Source organism: Polyodon spathula, chromosome 6 (genome assembly GCF_017654505.1).
Source record: "Polyodon spathula isolate WHYD16114869_AA chromosome 6, ASM1765450v1, whole genome shotgun sequence".
Lineage (NCBI taxonomy): Eukaryota > Metazoa > Chordata > Actinopteri > Acipenseriformes > Polyodontidae > Polyodon > Polyodon spathula.
In genome coordinates this window covers 76,855,894-76,877,616 of record NC_054539.1, presented here as the reverse complement: position 1 = coordinate 76,877,616, position 21,723 = coordinate 76,855,894, and the positions used below count along the sequence as shown (strand labels likewise).

At 39.6% G+C, this 21,723-nt stretch overlaps 1 protein-coding gene across 2 annotated transcripts in view; it reads left to right on the top strand.

Moving 5' to 3' along the window:
* LOC121317655 (histone-lysine N-methyltransferase SMYD3-like) overlaps nucleotides 1–21,723 on the top strand; it is a 161,831-nt gene that overhangs the window by 134,585 nt on the left and 5,523 nt on the right. For both annotated transcript variants that reach the window (XM_041253824.1, XM_041253822.1), the window contains 2 exons: nucleotides 4,572–4,659; nucleotides 9,514–9,688. In XM_041253824.1, coding sequence (XP_041109758.1) covers nucleotides 4,572–4,659; nucleotides 9,514–9,688 — 263 coding nt within the window. The remainder of the gene's footprint in view (nucleotides 1–4,571; nucleotides 4,660–9,513; nucleotides 9,689–21,723) is intronic.

Sequence of the window (21,723 nt, the reverse complement as noted above, 5' to 3'; positions counted from 1 at the left end):
TATGCTGTATGTAATTTGATGAAGCTTCAGTGAGCAGCACTATGCTGTATGTAATTTGATGAAGCTTCAGTGAGCAGCACTATGCTGTATGTAATTTGATGACGCTTCAGTGAGCAGCACTATGCTGTATGTAATTTGATGACGCTTCAGTGAGCAGCACTATGCTGTATGTCACTTGATGAAGCTTCAGTGAGCAGCACTATGTTGTATGTAATTTGATGAAGCTTCAGTGAGCAGCACTATGCTGTATGTAATTTGATGAAGCTTCAATGTGCAGCACTATGCTGTATGTAATTTGATGAAGCTTCAGTGAGCAGCACTGTGTTGTATATCGTTGATGAAGCTGAAACTGCTCAACTTGTATTCTATAGGGAAAATAAAGGTCTCATTATTCTGGAGGGAAATATGTTTGTCATACAGATGTGCTGTAACTTGAGTTCCACAGGTCCTCCCTCCTCGACTGCTTCTGAAGTTTATTCATGTGTTGCAGTGCTCTATTGTAAAGCACTATCCAGATGAAACATTGTTGCTAGAAAGTGTTAACATCTACAAAGCTGCTGGTCTCTCTCAACTATGCCAATGCATGCTTCACTCATTGTGTAACAAGACACCATAAGCATATGCAAGTTAGGTACTGAATAAATGCATCATTTGGTCACAAATCATGCCAGAGATAAACAAGTCTTTGCTTTATGAGTTTTCTTGTTTAAAGTAAACAGCAGCCAGATATACAAATCACAAGTCTAGTCTTAGCCCTTTTGTTATTTTTTTTAATTTAATTTAATGCATTATTATTATTATTATATATTATTATTATTATTATTATTATTATTATTATTATCTATTTTTTGATGGTTTTGACAGTTTTAAACACAATCTATTCCACGTGGAGACGAGGCAGCACATACTGTACAGTAGAGAAGATGAGTCTATTCCATGTGGAGACGAGGCAGCACATACTGTACAGTAGAGAAGATGAGTCTATTCCATGTGGAGATGAGGCAGCACATACTGTACAGTAGAGAAGATGAGTCTATTCCACGTGGAGACGAGGCAGCACATACTGTACAGTAGAGAAGATGAGTCTATTCCATGTGGAGACGAGGCAGCACATACTGTACAGTAGAGAAGATGAGTCTATTCCATGTGGAGACGAGGCAGCACATACTGTACAGTAGAGAAGATGAGTCTATTCCATGTGGAGACGAGGCAGCACATACTGTACAGTAGAGAAGATGAGTCTATTCCATGTGGAGACGAGGCAGCACATACTGTACAGTAGAGAAGATGAGTCTATTCCATGTGGAGACGAGGCAGCACATACTGTACAGTAGAGAAGATGAGTCTATTCCATGTGGAGACGAGGCAGCACATACTGTACAGTAGAGAAGATGAGTCTATTCCATGTGGAGACGAGGCAGCACATACTGTACAGTAGAGAAGATGAGTCTATTCCATGTGGAGACGAGGCAGCACATACTGTACAGTAGAGAAGATGAGTCTATTCCATGTGGAGACGAGGCAGCACATACTGTACAGTAGAGAAGATGAGTCTATTCCATGTGGAGATGAGGCAGCACATACTGTACAGTAGAGAAGATGAGTCTATTCCATGTGGAGATGAGGCAGCACATACTGTACAGTAGAGAAGATGAGTCTATTCCATGTGGAGATGAGGCAGCACATACTGTACAGTAGAGAAGATGAGTCTATTCCATGTGGAGACGAGGCAGCACATACTGTACAGTAGAGAAGATGAGTCTATTCCATGTGGAGACGAGGCAGCACATACTGTACAGTAGAGAAGATGAGTCTATTCCATGTGGAGACGAGGCAGCACATACTGTACAGTAGAGAAGATGAGTCTATTCCATGTGGAGACGAGGCAGCACATACTGTACAGTAGAGAAGATGAGTCTATTCCATGTGGAGACGAGGCAGCACATACTGTACAGTAGAGAAGATGAGTCTATTCCATGTGGAGACGAGGCAGCACATACTGTACAGTAGAGAAGATGAGTCTATTCCATGTGGAGACGAGGCAGCACATACTGTACAGTAGAGAAGATGAGTCTATTCCACGTGGAGACGAGGCAGCACATACTGTACAGTAGAGAAGATGAGTCTATTCCATGTGGAGACGAGGCAGCACATACTGTACAGTAGAGAAGATGAGTCTATTCCATGTGGAGACGAGGCAGCACATACTGTACAGTAGAGAAGATGAGTCTATTCCATGTGGAGACGAGGCAGCACATACTGTACAGTAGAGAAGATGAGTCTATTCCATGTGGAGACGAGGCAGCACATACTGTACAGTAGAGAAGATGAGTCTATTCCATGTGGAGACGAGGCAGCACATACTGTACATTAGAAACACATCCAAGCATTGAAATGACCAAATACTAAGTAAATCACACTGAGCTTGTTTCAGCTTCATCTCTTTAATCTTACATACTCCCACACCCTGCACCCTAACCCACACCCTAACCTACACCCTACACCCTGCACCCTAACCTTACATCATAACCTACACCCTACACCCTGCACCCTAACCCACACCCTAACCCACACCCACACCCTAACCCACACCCTACACCCTAACCCTAACCCACACCCTACACCCACACCCTACACCCTACACCCTGCACCCTAACCTTACACCATAACCTACACCCTACACCCTGCACCCTAACCCACACCCTAACCCACACCCTACACCCACACCCTAACCTACACCCTACACCCTGCACCCACACCCTAACCTACACCCTGCACCCTAACCTTACATCATAACCTACACCCTACACACTCTCAACCCACACCCTACACCCTGCACCCTAACCCCACACCCTAACCCACACCCTACACCCTACACAATCTCAACCCACACCCTACACCCTGCACCCTAACCCACACCCTGCACCCACAACCTAACCCTACACCCTGCACCCTAACCTTACATCATAACCTACACCCTACACACTCTCAACCCACACCCTACACCCTGCACCCTAACCCACACCCTACACCCACACCCTAACCTACACCCTACACCCTACACACTCTCAACCCACACCCTACACCCTGCACCCTAACCCCACACCCTAACCCACACCCTACACCCACACCCTAACCTACACCCTACACCCACACCCTAACCTACACCCTACACCCTACACCCTACACCCTACACCCTGCACCCTAACCCACACCCTACACCCACACCCTAACCTACACCCTACACCCTGCACCCTAACCTTACATCATAACCTACACCCTACACCCTACACTCTCAACCCACACCCTACACCCTACACCCTAACCCCACACCCTAACCCACACCCTACACCTTACACTCTAATCCACACTCTAACCTACACCGTACAACCTAACCCTACACCCTAACCCAAATACCACTGCACAGGAAACAATGGCTCCTCCTCTACAATCTGCTCATGCTCTCAATCCACTAGCCTGCCATGCCCATGCTTGAGACATGATTGGAAGACTGATAGCAACATATATAAAGACATTGATAAAGTAAAATAAGACTTTCTCTAAATGTATTACTAAGTTAATTTTCTGAGTGTGTGTTTATGGATCTTCAAGATTACCAATATGAACAGACCCTTGGTGTTATATTTTTCAATTTCCAAAACCAGACTTAAAAATGTTATCTTAAAATACTACAACAATAATGTAATTGTCAGCTTTGAATGTTCAATCTCCGTTTTATAATTTAGACACTTGGGGACCACATGCTATTGATTAGTCTTCTGATTCGAAACTAGTAGCTCTCCAGCATTCAGACCTGAGTAATCAATAATACTCATTGATATGTTTTCCATGCGAGACCCTTGGGTGTAGAAATGTATTGATTGTCTTTGTTTAGGTGCCCTTTGATGTATGAGTTTGTGAGTATGTTTTAAAATCCATGCAATTTGAATGGGATAATTTATCAAATTAAGAAAGAAAGCAGACAGGGTCATGGTGGCACCAAGCCCACATAAATACTGTCATGATATTTGTATTCTCCTTTTTACGTGAGCATCATTTGTGTAATACTGTATATAAAATGCCCTTTTTGTTTTAGCAATAAACAATTAGTTTAGTGTACATTACATACGAAAGTGAGTTGTGTATGATGATCATGTAATCGTGTAAATATGAAAACACAATCAATCTATCTATTTGTTATAACGCCTTTGATGGCAAGCCATCCCAAAGAGCTTCACAAAACAAGCAAAAATTAAAACATTAATTACAAAAATTAAAATACTAACAAGAAAATATATGACCTGGTTGTTTACTTCAGAGCTGAGTGTTACAGCTACGGTATCCAGTTCCCTTTAATAGATGTTGTGGATGTGTACACATTGTATTTCCGTGTGTGTGTTGTGTAAATCAATGTGTGTGTGGGTATATTCGAAAAGGTTGCCGGCGTGGATTACCCTTCACCAATAGGGGGCTCTGTTCAAGGCACTGCTCTGGAAGCCGACAGTGCGCAGGACAATGTAAAGCACATCCAGCCTGTTAACTGGTCCCTTGCCTCTTTCTGTTGTGTGCAGGATGCAGACATGCTGGCAGGTGAGGAGCGAGCTTGGAACAGAGTCAGAGAGTGCATCGCTAAAGCAGAGGAGCACCAATCCCAGGAACGTATCCTTCAGAAAAACAACCCATAGAACCACTAATACCAGTAGGAAATTATAAAACCACTAATACCAATAGGATATTATAAAACCACTAATATCAATAGGATATTATAAAACCACTAATACCAATAGGATATTATAAAACCACTAATACCAATAGGATATTATAAAACCACTAATACCAATAGGATGTTATAAAACCTCTAATACCAATAGGATATTATAAAACCTCTAATACCAATAGGATATTATAAAACCTCTAATACCAATAGGATATTATAAAACCACTAATACCAACAGAACAATGATAATGCTTCTTTTTCTTTTTTTTTTTTTTTTAGTAAGTATGGCACTTCAAACTTAAAATAAGATTTAAAGGAAGTTTTGCTGAATACCTCATTCTAATCTTTCTAAGTATCAGACTAATTAAGTATTGAAAGACCTATTAAATGTACTAAAAAGAACTGGGTACGACCAACCACAGTGACATGACGATATATATATATAATCAAACGACACAGTAACATGGCTGTGTGTGTGTGTGTATATATATATAATCAAACGACACAGTAACATGGCTGTGTGTGTGTGTATATATATAATCAAACGACACAGTAACATGGCTGTGTGTGTGTGTATATATATAATCAAACGACACAGTAACATGGCTGTGTGTGTGTGTGTGTGTGTATATATAATCAAACGACACAGTAACATGGCTGTGTGTGTGTGTATATATATAATCAAACGACACAGTAACATGGCTGTGTGTGTGTGTGTGTGTGTATATAATCAAACGACACAGTAACATGGCTGTGTGTGTGTGTATATATATAATCAAACGACACAGTAACATGGCTGTGTGTGTGTGTATATATATAATCAAACGACACAGTAACATGGCTGTGTGTGTGTGTGTGTATATATAATCAAACGACACAGTAACATGGTGTGTGTGTGTGTGTGTATATATAATCAAACGACACAGTAACATGGCTGTGTGTGTGTGTATATATATAATCAAACGACACAGTAACATGGCTGTGTGTGTGTGTGTGTATATATAATCAAACGACACAGTAACATGGCTTGTGTGTGTGTGTATATATATAATCAAACGACACAGTAACATGGCTTGTGTGTGTGTGTATGTATATAATCAAACGACACAGTAACATGGCTTGTGTGTGTGTGTATATATATAATCAAACGACACAGTAACATGGCTTGTGTGTGTGTGTATATATGTAATCAAACGACACAGTAACATGGCTGTGTGTGTGTGTGTGTATATAATCAAACGACACAGTAACATGGCTGTGTGTGTGTGTGTATATAATCAAACGACACAGTAACATGGCTGTGTGTGTGTGTATATAATCAAACGACACAGTAACATGGCTGTGTGTGTGTGTGTGTATATATAATCAAACGACACAGTAACATGGCTGTGTGTGTGTGTGTGTGTGTATATAATAATCAAACGACACAGTAACATGGCTGTGTGTGTGTGTGTGTATATATATAATCAAACGACACAGTAACATGGCTGTGTGTGTGTGTGTATATATATAATCAAACGACACAGTAACATGGCTGTGTGTGTGTGTGTGTATATAATCAAACGACACAGTAACATGGCTGTGTGTGTGTGTGTGTGTGTATATAATCAAACGACACAGTAACATGGCTGTGTGTGTGTGTGTGTGTGTATATATAATCAAACGACACAGTAACATGGCTGTGTGTGTGTGTGTATATATATAATCAAACGACACAGTAACATGGCTGTGTGTGTGTGTGTATATATAATCAAACGACACAGTAACATGGCTGTGTGTGTGTGTGTGTATATAATCAAACGACACAGTAACATGGCTGTGTGTGTGTGTATATATAATCAAACGACACAGTAACATGGCTGTGTGTGTGTGTGTGTGTATATAATCAAACGACACAGTAACATGCTGTGTGTGCTGTGTGTGTGTGTATATATAATCAAACGACACAGTAACATGGTGTGTGTGTGTGTGTGTATGTGTAATCATATAATCAAACGACACAGTAACATGGCTGTGTGTGTATATATATAATCAAACGACACAGTAACATGGCTGTGTGTGTGTGTGTGTGTGTGTGTATATATAATCAAACGACACAGTAACATGGCTGTGTGTGTGTGTATATATATAATCAAACGACACAGTAACATGGCTGTGTGTGTGTGTATATAATCAAACGACACAGTAACATGGCTGTGTGTGTGTATATATAATCAAACGACACAGTAACATGGCTGTGTGTGTGTGTGTGTGTATATAATCAAACGACACAGTAACATGGCTGTGTGTGTGTGTATATAATCAAACGATACAGTAACATGTGTGTGTGTGTGTGTGTGTATATATATATAATCAAACGACACAGTAACATGGCTGTGTGTGTGTGTATATAATCAAACGACACAGTAACATGGCTGTGTGTGTGTGTGTGTGTATATATAATCAAACGACACAGTAACATGGCTGTGTGTGTGTGTGTGTGTGTATATATAATCAAACGATGTGTGTGTGTGTGTGTGTGTGTATATATAATCAAACGACACAGTAACATGGCTGTGTGTGTATATAATGTGTGACACAGAAACATGGCTGTGTGTGTGTGTATATAATCAAACGACACAGTAACATGGCTTGTGTGTGTGTGTATATATAATCAAACGACACAGTAACATGGCTGTGTGTGTGTGTGTATATATAATCAAACGACACAGTAACATGGCTGTGTGTGTGTGTGTATATATATAATCAAACGACACGTAACATGGCTGTGTGTGTGTGTATATATAATCAAACGACACAGTAACATGGCTGTGTGTGTGTGTGTATATATAATCAAACGACACAGTAACATGGCTGTGTGTGTGTATATATAATCAAACGACACAGTAACATGGCTGTGTGTGTGTGTATATAATCAAACGACACAGTAACATGGCTGTGTGTGTGTGTGTATATATAATCAAACGACACAGTAACATGGCTGTGTGTGTGTGTGTAATCAAACGACACAGTAACATGGCTGTGTGTGTGTGTATATATAATCAAACGACACAGTAACATGGCTGTGTGTGTGTGTGTATATATATAATCAAACGACACAGTAACATGGCTTGTGTGTGTGTGTATATATGTAATCAAACGACACAGTAACATGGCTTGTGTGTGTGTGTATATATGTAATCAAACGACACAGTAACATGGCTGTGTGTGTGTGTGTATATATGTAATCAAACGACACAGTAACATGGCTGTGTGTGTGTGTGTATATATAATCAAACGACACAGAAACATGGCTGTGTGTGTGTGTGTATATATATAATCAAACGACACAGTAACATGGCTGTGTGTGTGTGTGTATATATATAATCAAACGACACAGTAACATGGCTGTGTGTGTGTGTATATATAATCAAACGACACAGTAACATGGCTTGTGTGTGTGTGTGTATATAATCAAACGACACAGTAACATGGCTGTGTGTGTGTGTGTGTGTGTATATATAATCAAACGACACAGTAACATGGCTGTGTGTGTGTGTATATATAATCAAACGACACAGTAACATGGCTGTGTGTGTGTGTATATATAATCAAACGACACAGTAACATGGCTGTGTGTGTGTGTGTATATATATAATCAAACGACACAGTAACATGGCTGTGTGTGTGTGTGTATATATAATCAAACGACACAGAAACATGGTGTGTGTGTGTGTATATATATAATCAAACGACACAGTAACATGGCTGTGTGTGTGTGTATATATAATCAAACGACACAGTAACATGGCTGTGTGTGTGTGTAATATATAATCAAACGACACAGTAACATGGCTGTGTGTGTGTGTATATATAATCAAACGACACAGTAACATGGCTGTGTGTGTGTATATATAATCAAACGACACAGTAACATGGCTGTGTGTGTATATATAATCAAACGACACAGTAACATGGCTGTGTGTGTGTATATAAATCAAACGACACAGTAACATGGCTGTGTGTGTGTGTGTGTGTGTGTATATATAATCAAACGACACAGTAACATGGCTGTGTGTGTGTGTGTATATATGTAATCAAACGACACAGTAACATGGCTGTGTGTGTGTGTGTGTGTATATATATAATCAAACGACACAGTAACATGTGTGTGTGTGTGTGTGTGTATATATAATCAAACGACACAGTAACATGGCTGTGTGTGTGTGTATATAATCAAACGACACAGTAACATGGCTGTGTGTGTGTATATATAATCAAACGACACAGTAACATGGCTGTGTGTGTGTGTGTATATATATAATCAAACGACACAGTAACATGGCTGTGTGTGTGTGTGTATATATATAATCAAACGACACAGTAACATGGCTGTGTGTGTGTGTATATATATAATCAAACGACACAGTAACATGGCTGCTTGTGTGTGTGTGTATATATGTAATCAAACGACACAGTAACATGGCTGTGTGTGTGTGTGTGTATATATATAATCAAACGACACAGTAACATGGCTGTGTGTGTGTGTGTATATAATCAAATGATTGCATTTGTTTTCTGCTCCATGCATTTTAGCCTTATTGGAATACAAAGCATCAATGAATGTGGGGGATCAGCTTTAACTCATTTCTGTCTGAACTGCTGCCTCAACCCAAACAGCCTTTGGATATCTATTAAACAAGTGCAAGAGATTCCAGAAACCCAGCGCACACTCTCAGCAACACATGTTTGTGTTTTGTGCCTCCCAGCGGTTGTGTAAAAGCATTGTAAGAGTCCTTGACTGTGGATAATAATAGAGTGGGACCAGGTCCTGGCTATGTGCCAGACTCTCATAGGTAACAATCAAGATGTTCTCCCAGACAGAAACATCTATCTGCTCAGGATGCTTGACTGCGCCATGGATGCCTGCATTCATCTTACCCGCTGGGAGGAGGCTATAGGCTATGGCACCAGAACGTTACAGCCATACGGGTGAGTCCTGATCTGCGGGTTCAGTAGAGAATGTGTGATCATTTCGTTGGTGTGTTTTAAAAGTGTTACAATATGAAGAACATGCCCAGCAAAGCCCTGTCTCAGTGACTGTAGGCCAAGGCGTACTGGTATTCGTAAAGCGTCAGCACACCCATCTCTTAAAAACAAATATACAAACTGTCCATAACTTCAAAACGTGAGATCAAAATTCTAACATCAAACTTGCAATAAACTCTAAAGTCAAAGTACAAGCATGTTAGCTAGTGCTGGCATGAGACTGTGATCTGTTCATTGAAGTGGCGGGTGGAGTGGGGTTCGAGTCATGTTTGTTCATTGAAGTGGCGGACGCAGTGGGGTTCGAGTCATGTTTGTTCATTGAAGTGGCGGGTGGAGTGGGGTTCGAGTCATGTTTGTTCATTGAAGTGGCGGACTCAATGGGGTTCGAGTCATGTTTGTTCATTGAAGTGGCGGACTCAATGGGGTTTGAGTCATGTTTGTTCATTGAAGTGACGGGTGGAGTGGGGTTCGAGTCATGTTTGTTCATTGAAGTGGCGGACTCAATGGGGTTCGAGTCATGTTTGTTCATTGAAGTGGCGGGTGGAGTGGGGTTCGAGTCATGTTTGTTCATTGAAGTGGCGGACTCAATGGGGTTCGAGTCATGTTTGTTCATTGAAGTGGCGGGTGGAGTGGGGTTCGAGTCATGTTTGTTCATTGAAGTGGCGGACTCAATGGGGCTCGAGTCATGTTTGTTCATTGAAGTGGCGGACGCAGTGGGGCTCAAGTCATGTTTGTTCATTGAAGTGGCGGACGCAGTGGGGCTCGAGTCATGTTTGTTCATTGAAGTGGCGGATGCAGTGGGGTTCAAGTCATGTTCGTCACTGATGTAGACAGGGCATTGTATAAATCCTGGGGGAGCGATGGACGATGCAGCAGGCACTGAGCAAGTGAGAGCAGGTTACAGCTAGTCTAGCCTCAATGTTCCGCAGGCCTATACTGCGTTAGCTAAATAAAGGGGATTGACATTGCCTGTGTGTTTTTTGTTTTTCATTTGAACAATGCAATCTAAAAATAATGTTGTGATTAAGTAAAATATAACAAGTTCTTCTATATAAAGCCTCAAAACTGAAAGCAGTAATACAGAGTACAGTATATACTGTAGCACACATAGCAGGCTAGAGTGCTGTGCAAATCCAGGGACAGGACTATCTTTTATCTTCAGGTTATTTTTGCTTCAGATGTTGTGATTTCAGGTTGTATTGTATCAGCTTGCAGTCCGACCATTAAATAATCTTGATGTTGACAACACTGCTGTGGAAATGACATTTATAGTGCACTATTAAAATCCAGACTTGCCAAATGCCTTTATTTCCAACAGAGAGCTCTTTGTTTTTGTTGCTGTTTATTTAAATGCCATTCATAGGCATTTGTTTTTTCTACACTGTAAGAAGCTAATATTTCACACAGCTCCACGGACCTTTCTTCACTCCTTTACTTCCAGTTAACATGGTGTAATAGCACCTCCCCAATTATCTACTTATCCAACAAGTCTTTATGGCAGATGCGTGTTTAATGAATAAATAAAAAAAATTAATACTTAGATAGCTTTAAAAATGTTTTAGCTGTCATGCAAAGCAAAATGCAAGCTCTCATACATTTTTGGTAAATACATATTTTACTCTTTTTTTAAGTTATAAATTACAGGAGATGTTACCATCTCTGGTTTAGTGCATGTATATTTTATTGAACTTACTATCAAATGCTCCATCTTCATTTGATAAAATGGCTGCCAGATTACGGTCATGAGGTTTGGTTTCCAGAAGAACTCTTTAAACACTGAGCAGTGCTTTGGAAAATTAGAAACTTCTAACCTTGTCTAAAAAAGCTAAACTACAGACTTGATAAAATTAACCAGAATTGTCTTTAAGAAAACATTTCTAGAAACAGTCCTTAACATTTTGAGAATAGGGACCATGGTCTTAATATTTGGTGTCGTCCAGTGACAATATTTTAACTGCCACATTGTTTTATCCTCGGGCCATATCAATGCTACAGACTACAGACTTTGAAATACTGTTTTACAATTGGAACACAGCTGTATTCTATGATTATCTCAGTCAATTCCATTACCAGGTGCATCCAGTAAAAGATTAATGACACAGATTTTATTCACATATCAATTCTGGTTATATGCCCCTGTGATTCTTTGTTTGGGATGTGTTTCTGATTTCCATGCATGGCAGTCTGCTTTAGGTAGACTGTTCTACATTTCTTTAAATTGAATTTGTTTTATTTCAACAACGAGATATTTACCAGCTCCCTTTCTTTATATTTGCAACAGGATTATTTCTTTAATATATTTTCTACTCCTGTAGGGCTTCACTCTAAATGAGTCTCCTGGTTCCCAATAACCTGGGAGACAAAAACCAGTGAAAGAGAGACTAAAATGCAATTAAGATGCATCTATCTATCTATCTATCTATCTATCTATCTATCTATCTATCTATCTATCTATCTATCTATCTGTTAATATATATATATATATATATAGAGAGATAGATAGATAGAGAGAGATAGATATATAGAGAGAGATAGAGAGAGAGAGAGAGAGAGAGAGAGGAGAGAGAGAGAGAGAGAGAGAGCGCGCTTTGGAAAAACATTTTTGTATTCAGTGCTGCATGTGAATGTATAATTTTGCAATCTATTTTGTATTCATTCAAATCCAATGGCAGAACTGGCCGAAACGCAGAAGCTAGCGCCAACAGAAGTATGCAACCTCTGATTTGGATGCACTTTAGGACAGTGCCACCGCAGTCAGTTACCTACTGCAGCGGAAGCGCATTCTGCAGGGGGAAATTCATTCTTAAGCAGTGCTGAAGTTAACAAACACCAGTATGTTCTCAATTGAGGTCTGCTTATTATTTCTATGTTTAATATATCTTTATATTATAAGTAATATTGCCAACAAAATGCATTTATCTTTAAAATTGTTTTTATAAAATGTAATTGTTTAGAAAAGGCAGTAGCAGTGCAGCAACATTACACTGGTTAATTATAGGCGAAGAACCTGTTGTTGCACACGGGCAGCTACTTTGAGAGCTTTAGCACCTGAGACTGACCTTTACCCAAATGACACGCAAATAACATGTATGGGAGTAAAGAGGAAGCGTTCAGTTTTCACCAGTGTTGTAGTTGAGCCAGAACGTGCAGGAACACAATTCTGGTACTATTTTCTGTAGGCAGCAGTGATGTGGTCTCTCCGGAACTCACATAACATGCAGGCTGAGTCACATGACTCATATCTCCCGCACTACTGTCTGATTCAGTCAGCAGTCCTCTTGATGTGATGAGAAGAGCATTAGGAACTTCTGTTACAAACTACTTCTTTAAGGGTTGATTGCATCAACGAGGATTAACCAATAACCCAGATTAAATCAAGGATTATATTTAATCATGCTGCACAAAACCAGTTTTTATATGTAATCCTTGTTAAAATTAATCCAAGATTAAACATTTCTTAAACATAAAGGATTGAAATGTAATCACATTGCACCAATTTTAATCTTTAAATGTGAAAGGTGGGTTACAATGAAACCTTCCTTGGAGGTGCTTTTAACTTGGACACAATGGCAGCATAACTCAGGAGGACTGAGTTACAGAAAAGATAAATTAGAGACAGACTGAATCCATTAGAATTCTACAGCCATGAGGAATATTCTATATTTGAGTAAAGGCGAAAATAAAGTGAGACAAAAGTTATGTATCATGTTTATATATCATTTTGTGCAACTATATATAACTTTATATAACATAACTGTATGTATAATTTTGTTACAAATGTATACTGAGAATCAAAAGAAATTTATCACTTATATTTGAATAAAATTCACTAAATGTGATGGTAAAATGACAAACTCTGTTTAAGAGGAGGTACAGTGACTTTTTATTGTGCTGATTAACAATTGACATCATGAAGATCATCACCTATCATTGACAGAGAGTATCTGGTTATACTGTCTTGCCAGGTTTGAAATTGCTGGCTGTGAGCACCCAAGACAGGAAGCCACAGTATGCTGCCCTAGTCCAGCCTCCAACGTGCTGATTGCATGAAGGTGGTGCTCTCTTGACAGATGTGGAATATTGGTGTTTTTCTGTGATTTTCTTTATTGCTTTTATTCAAGCTTGCAATTCAACAGCTGAAATCACTCCATATCCAGTGTCCAATCAACTGTCTCACTAATTAGGTGATTAAGTGCATATGCTTCAGTCATAGTGACTCAGGCATGTCATGGTCAAGGATGAATGATTGAGTGATTAAAAAGAAACCAAAAACATTTTGTCAATGTCCATAATTTTTTTTTTTTTTAAATAATTGTGTTATAATAGTGATGTTTCTTTTGATGCTTGGTATATATATATATTTTTAAAAACAATAAAAAGTAGTCTGCAGCATGTTAAAAGTTTATCCATGTGTGCAGGGTTCGTGTGCACCGATCAGAGTGGGTCCCAGGTCCTGTACCTTTTTGTCTGACAGATAACAATTATACAGTGTGCAATGAACCGCATGGGGAAAAAAAAGCAATTTTATGTTAAAAAAAAAAAAAAAAAGCTTTTCCTAGTCCATTAATTTTTTTCACAAACCAAACAGCGGAACACCAAAAAACTAGTGCTTGTCGCTCCTATTCATCAGATTAGTTTTCGTTTCTATAGCAATTGCAATGCTGTGGGGTTCAAGGAGATGGTCTTAATGGCCTCATGAGGGCCTGAGTGCTCAGAAATAGCATTTTTCATAATAATTACTTATTGTCATAATTTGCTAATGTTGCCATTTTCTTCAAAAAGCCTTGGGCAAATGTGAAATCTACTTCAAAAGTTTGATGCATTTTTTTAACATGGTGAAAACCAACAACATTTCTTACGCCTCCATTGACTGTCCATAGAATTGTTTTTGCTGAACTCTCTCTATATACCACAATGCTTTGCATGCAGTGAGACGGAAGTCTCCATTGAAAATCAGAGGAGTCGAGTATCTTGTTTAATAGAATATCTTTTGAAATGCCCATCTAATAAACTGCAATGTTATTGGCTGAAGCAGTTTTGAGTGAGGCTGGATTATCATTGGTTAAAAATTAAATGTGTGCTCCCATTGGCTAGAAAGGTTGCAATGTTTTTGGCAGAGTGTGAGATTGACAGTTGGAAGTTTGTCTGTTTATTGGGAAGTTTGTCTGGCTGATTGGAAATGTGCAGGTCCTTACGGCCTTTCGTATTAATGAATTGACAAATTAATGACTGGATAGTTTTGGCACAAATGACGCTCCATACAGAGCCACGGCCTATTTCTGGATTACCTAACCCCACTAATCTATAATGAGCCCCAGTTAGCTCTCATTCTGAATTACCTAACCCCACTAATCTATAATGAGCCCCAGTTAGCTCTCATTCTGGATTACCTAACCCCACTAATCTATAATGAGCCCCAGTTAGCTCTCATTCTGGATTACCTAACCCCACTAATCTATAATGAGCCCCAGTTAGCTCTCATTCTGGATTACCTAACCCCACTAATCTATAATGAGCCCCAGTTAGCTCTCATTCTGAATTACCTAACCCCACTAATCTATAATGAGCCCCAGTTAGCTCTCATTCTGGATTACCTAACCCCACTAATCTATAATGAGCCCCAGTTAGCTCTCATTCTGGATTACCTAACCCCACTAATCTATAATGAGCCCCAGTTAGCTCTCATTCTGGATTACCTAACCCCACTAATCTATAATGAGCCCCAGTTAGCGCTCATTCTGAATTACCTAACCCCACTAATCTATAATGAGCCCCAGTTAGCGCTCATTCTGAATTACCTAACCCCACTAATCTATAATGAGCCCCAGTTAGCTCTCATTCTGGATTACCTAACCCCACTAATCTATAATGAGCCCCAGTTAGCTCTCATTCTGGATTACCTAACCCCACTAATCTATAATGAGCCCCAGTTAGCTCTCATTCTGAATTACCTAACCCCACTAATCTATAATGAGCCCCAGTTAGCTCTCATTCTGGATTACCTAACCCCACTAATCTATAATGAGCCCCAGTTAGCTCTCATTCTGGATTACCTAACCCCACTAATCTATAATGAGCCCCAGTTAGCTCTCATTCTGGATTACCTAACCCCACTAATCTATAATGAGCCCCAGTTAGCTCTCATTCTGGATTACCTAACCCCACTAATCTATAATGAGCCCCAGTTAGCTCTCATTCTGGATTACCTAACCCCACTAATCTATAATGAGCCCCAGTTAGCCCTCATTCTGAATTACCTAACCCCACTAATCTATAATGAGCCCCAGTTAGCTCTCATTCTGAATTACCTAACCCCACTAATCTATAATGAGCCCCAGTTAGCTCTCATTCTGAATTACCTAACCCCACTAATCTATAATGAGCCCCAGTTAGCTCTCATTCTGAATTACCTAACCCCACTAATCTATAATGAGCCCCAGTTAGCTCTCATTCTGAATTACCTAACCCCACTAATCTATAATGAGCCCCAGTTAGCTCTCATTCTGGATTACCTAACCCCACTAATCTATAATGAGCCCCAGTTAGCTCTCATTCTGGATTACCTAACCCCACTAATCTATAATGAGCCCCAGTTAGCTCTCATTCTGGATTACCTAACCCCACTAATCTATAATGAGCCCCAGTTAGCTCTCATTCTGGATTACCTAACCCCACTAATCTATAATGAGCCCCAGTTAGCTCTCCTATGTCCTTCAAGTATTTTGAAGCACAAAATGAATGTTCTTTCAATTATAATTTTAAAGTACCAACACATACTATACAGCAGATTTATTCAGCCTTGAGTATTGAGTCAAACATTTAGCAGCAGTTGGTGGTTGGGCTGTCTGAGGAGGCTTTCCCTTTGCAATTACTGTATGTATGAAAACAAGAACTTCAAATATCAAGGCAAGATGCAAGCTGTTGTATTGTATTGTGGTGTTTTGATCAGGATTTCATTAAAACGTATAGGCTGGGTGTGTGTACAATGCACATGCAATTACATTGCTTAAGGCTCTGAGACAATCATGGCCTTTTGCAAGAGCCTCACATACAGTATCTGCTGCAGTGAATTCATTCTGCATGAGTAGGTCACTTTGCAGTTTATCTTTTTGCTTTTCTTTTAAGCACGTTGCTAATTTCACCCTACGTTCACAGTAACATAGCACTAAACAAGATTAGAGTCCAGCAACAGAGCAAGGAACTTTCCAGGCTTTCCTTTAGATCTGTATTTCACACAAACACAACAACGAAACATCTTCAAAGGACTCTCACAGTGAGGAGCCAGAACCACACTCTTCATGAATGTCTCTCTAAAGGAAAACCTCCCACTGCTGTAACTGCATTACTTCAGAACCATTTAATATCAGCAGGATGCAAAGAACAAGTGCCTCCCACTCTGACTTTTCATGTTTCCCTGTCAAAGTTCTTCTGAGCATGAGCTGTTCAGTAGCACTAAATCTTCAACAGTAAAATTCAAACTTCAAAACCAAGCCCTGAAGTAGGAGTCCTGGGGCAGCACCAGGTGGGGCTGCAGTGCTGTGTGTATGTCTGCTGCAGTATTGGTTGCTTCAGTTGAAACTGCTGGAAATGATACTCGCACCCTAATTGGAGGATGTTATTCCATCATGTATGTCACTGAAGTGAAGGAGCTGTACCAGCGATGGAAGAATGTCTCGAAAAGGATGTGCTTGTTATTCATAAATTCACAGAAGCACAGTTTTCTGAGTAACAGAATAAAATGAATGCATGTTTAATGAGGTGCAGGAATGAGAAAGCTGCAGTATTTTGAAATCTGATGATCACTGAAACTCCTTGTGGAATGGCAGCCTTTGCTTTCTTATTGGTGAGAGAGCTGCAGTATCTTCTTGAACTCTGACGAACATTGTTTTCTGATGCATACTGCAAAAAAAAAAAAAAATCAACCAAAGAAGTTCCTGTTCTGCATCTGTATTTTAAAGCTGTCTTTGATTAAGTCCATATACGAGATTCCAATTCCACAATGGAACCCCAGGGGAGCGGAGCAGAATCAGGCAGTGCTTTCAGACTGATGTCATTGTTTTGTGAGGAGTGATAGTAAGATTACAAGTTATGTACTAAAAGGAACTGAAAAGGTTGATCCAAAAAAAAAAAAAAACTAAATAAACACCCCCACAGTGATTTCCATTGCTTTGCCAAACACTCTGCCTCTGCTAGTAGATAATTACCACAACACTATTTGCATTTGCTATGGAGAAGAAACCCTGTTTTATTTGTTTAAGAGCCTCATTGTAATTAATGACTATTCTTTCATTATTGCTTCAGGATAATTACAAGTTTAGCAATGGATTGGGTTGGGTTCTTGCTGGTCTTTGATTTTGCTGGCTCTGGGTGGCCTGTCATCTCACGAAGGTGTTTGTTGAGGGATTTCCTGCAGCAGGGGAAGGCTGCATTGTGCTCATGCGCAGCATGCTTGTTACTGTTGTACAGCATCCCATTAAACCAAGCTGTTCCCCTCCTGTAATCAGAAAGCATGCAAACAACCACATAACCCACCCTGCACTGAAATCATGTGAGATTATTACTCCTTAATCCTAGCATTAGAAATGAATGGGTTATATAGGGTGTGTCTTGAAGGCTGCCAACGCTTGCACTTCAGCATGCATTTTATAGCACTTTGCTTTCCTTTGTAACTTCGGTCCCATCAAAAAGGGATTTCAGTTGCTTTGCTCTTTCTTTCCAAGAATATTTCAATTACAGTTTGAATGTGTTAAAATGCTTTTGCAGTTGTAAACCCGCCACTGAAACTAAAGGGCTGTGTGTCAGCTTTCGGGGGATCCATTTATTGTGCTATTTCCAATTTACATTTATCAAAATGGCATAAATACTTGTAACACAATGAGGCCAAAAGAGAATATAATCAATGGGGATGTATGTAGGAGGTCTTGTTACATTTTTAGAACATCTCTTTGTAAATTTAAAGCTTGGAAGATAGAAAGAGAAATAGACTTATTAAACAAACAAAAACCAGCTGTAGAATACACTGGAGTGAGGGGTTCACTCTAGCAAGCTTTACCTCAGCTGTAGAATTCACTGGAGTGAGGGGTGCGCTCTAGCAAGCTTTACCTCAGCTGTAGAATACACTGGAGTGAGGGGTGCGCTCTAGCAAGCTTTACCTCATCTATAGAATATACTGGAGTGAGGGGTGCGCTCTAGCAAGCTTTACCTCAGCTGTAGAATACACTGGAGTGAGGGGTGCACTCTAGCAGGCTTTACCTCAGCTGTAGAATACACTGATTGAACTCACGCTAGGACACTTAGACCTGATTGAACTCATGCTAGGACAGTCTTAGACCTGATTGAACTCATGCTAGGACACTTAGACCTGATTGAACTCATGTTAATACAGTCTTAGACCTGATTGAACTCATGCTAGGACAGTCTTAGACCTGATTGAACTCGTGCTAGGACACTTATACCTGATTGAACTCATATTAGTACAGTCTTAGACCTGATTGAACTCATGCTAGGACAGTCTTAGACCTGATTGAACTCGTGTTAGTACAGTCTTAGACCTGATTAAACTCATGCTAGGACAGTCTCAGACCTGATTGAACTCATGTTAGTACAGTCTTAGACCTGATTGAACTCATGCTAGGACAGTCTTAGACCTGATTAAACTCGTGCTAGGACAGTCTTAGACCTGATTGAACTAATGCTAGGAAATTCTGTGAGTGGTGGAACTGTGTGTCAGAAATTGTGGTCAGGCCTGACAATCTTGTTGAACACAAAATCACCTTCTTCAGTTCACTAACTGCTACTGTCGAGTTTCATTCATTAACAATGTATTGTTATTTAACGAAAGAGCCCTGGAGGGTACATGTTATAAGAAGTATTTGTTAAAATTCAAATCTTTTGACTATAAAAACATGAAACAGTTCAACATGAAACATTCGAAGCATATGAATGCATTCCTTCTAGTAAACTACCTTCCAGCGACTGGCAGAAGATATTGCTCAATACCAATGGCAGCCTCTCCAGGTGAACAGGATATTTCAGCAGATGCCCAAAACACTTTAAAAAGATGTGATTAAGCTGCCTGTGACCTGAAACCTATAGACATGGATAAGAATGCAGGAATGTAGACCACAACCAGACTATATATTAATCTGTCAGCAGGATTAGTGTGTTTGGGGTAGGGTAATGGAAGGATGCAGGTATGGTGACACATTGGTGGGATGATGAGCTGGATGGTTCCAAGAACAAAAGCGTGATTCATTGGGAACAATGATGTTCTGACCAGCTATTATAAAAAGAATGGTATGTTATTAATCTCAAGATATGTATGGTGCTCAGGTCTGAGCGTGTGTGTCCACATGGAAATAACAGCAGGAAATAAGAAGTCCCTGGTTTTCATCAGCAAGTGTTGTGGAAACAATCTTGTCATAAAGAAGGCTAAATCCCAGTGGTGGCCATCATGTGAAGGGCCCTTGTTGTTCAGCACTCTGGGGTATCACCGTGGTAACAAAACAGGGCTCTCATTGTGAAAGCAGTGGTTTAAGGGATCTTAAAGACCTTCCCTGGAGCAGGGGGGGATATAATAGACAAACAACAAAACATCATTGCAAGCCTTGGTACATCTGTTGTGCACAATGTAAACAGTTATGAGAAACACTAAGTTACTTATTTTTAGGAATCACACATGTTCCAGATCTGCCATCATGCAGTATAAATGCAGATATTATTTTTATGGATACGGTATAAAAAGGCAATAACAGAAACTACCTACGCTTACAGCAACTAAAATAAAGTTAAAACCCACTCATGACAAGTACTTGCATTGTTGCACATGCCCTCATTGATAACTGAACAAAGTGGCACCACAGTAAATGGAACATAATACAGCATACAGATTTGAACTGCTTCATCTGCAGGAGTTCATTCTTGTTAATCTTGGCCTTTCCACTCTGCTCAGCGGGCGACTCCAAGGGTAAAAGTTCCAGTCATTGGCTCAGGGGCTGTTTAAAAAAAGCTACTGTGGATTTTAGTATTAGTACGCACTTCTGATGACAATAAAAAATACTGGTTTGAAATACAGCAACTGAGTGACATCGACGTAGTTTATTTTCATTCGTAGAGCACTACTGTTGGATGACAATGACTGGTGAGTGGAATCCGAGCCTGATCCACTTATACAACCAACCCTCATGATCCGGCTCCAGTGAAACCAAACTCCATTCTTTTTTTTTTTTTTATCATGTTAATACAATGTGGTACTCATCTCACGATCTGAAGTCAATGATGCAGCGTACATTTATAATTTAAAAATGACGCAGCGTACATTTATAATTAAAAAATGACGCAGCGTACATTTATAATTAAAAAATGACGCAGCGTACATTTATAATTAAAAAATGACGCAGCGTACATTTATATTTTAAAAAATGATGCAGCATACATTTATAATTTAAAAATGATGCAGCGTACATTTATAATTTAAAAATGATGCAGCGTACATTTATAAAATTTCCCAAAGAAATCATGGTGAATTCCAAATCTTTTATCGGGGGGGAGGGGGGGGGGGGGGCGGGGTATAAACTGAAAGTGCAGTCCCAGGGATAAAAAGCAGAGCCAGGGAACCCTCCCCATGAAAGTGCACCCTGTGTGCATTCATTTAGGAATTTCAGGGTGCAGAATGACTGTTTGGGTATTTGTTTTCACATGTTTTTTTTTTAAATATGTGATCTGAATTCTTTATGAACATTTTATAGTGTCTCATCTCAAAATGGCTTGAAAATTTCCAGCAACCTGATTGCTGTGGTTAAAGAGAACAACTAGATCACATTTAATTTCAATCAGGCAACTGTCAGTGTTAATAACGAGCCATTTTATAAGCATTTTATTTACCAGCACAATTGAAGGTGTAGGTGGTACTGATAGTCTGTTTATTCACAACAGACCAGACTGTCAATTTGTGTTTTTAATGATATAGTTAATTATAT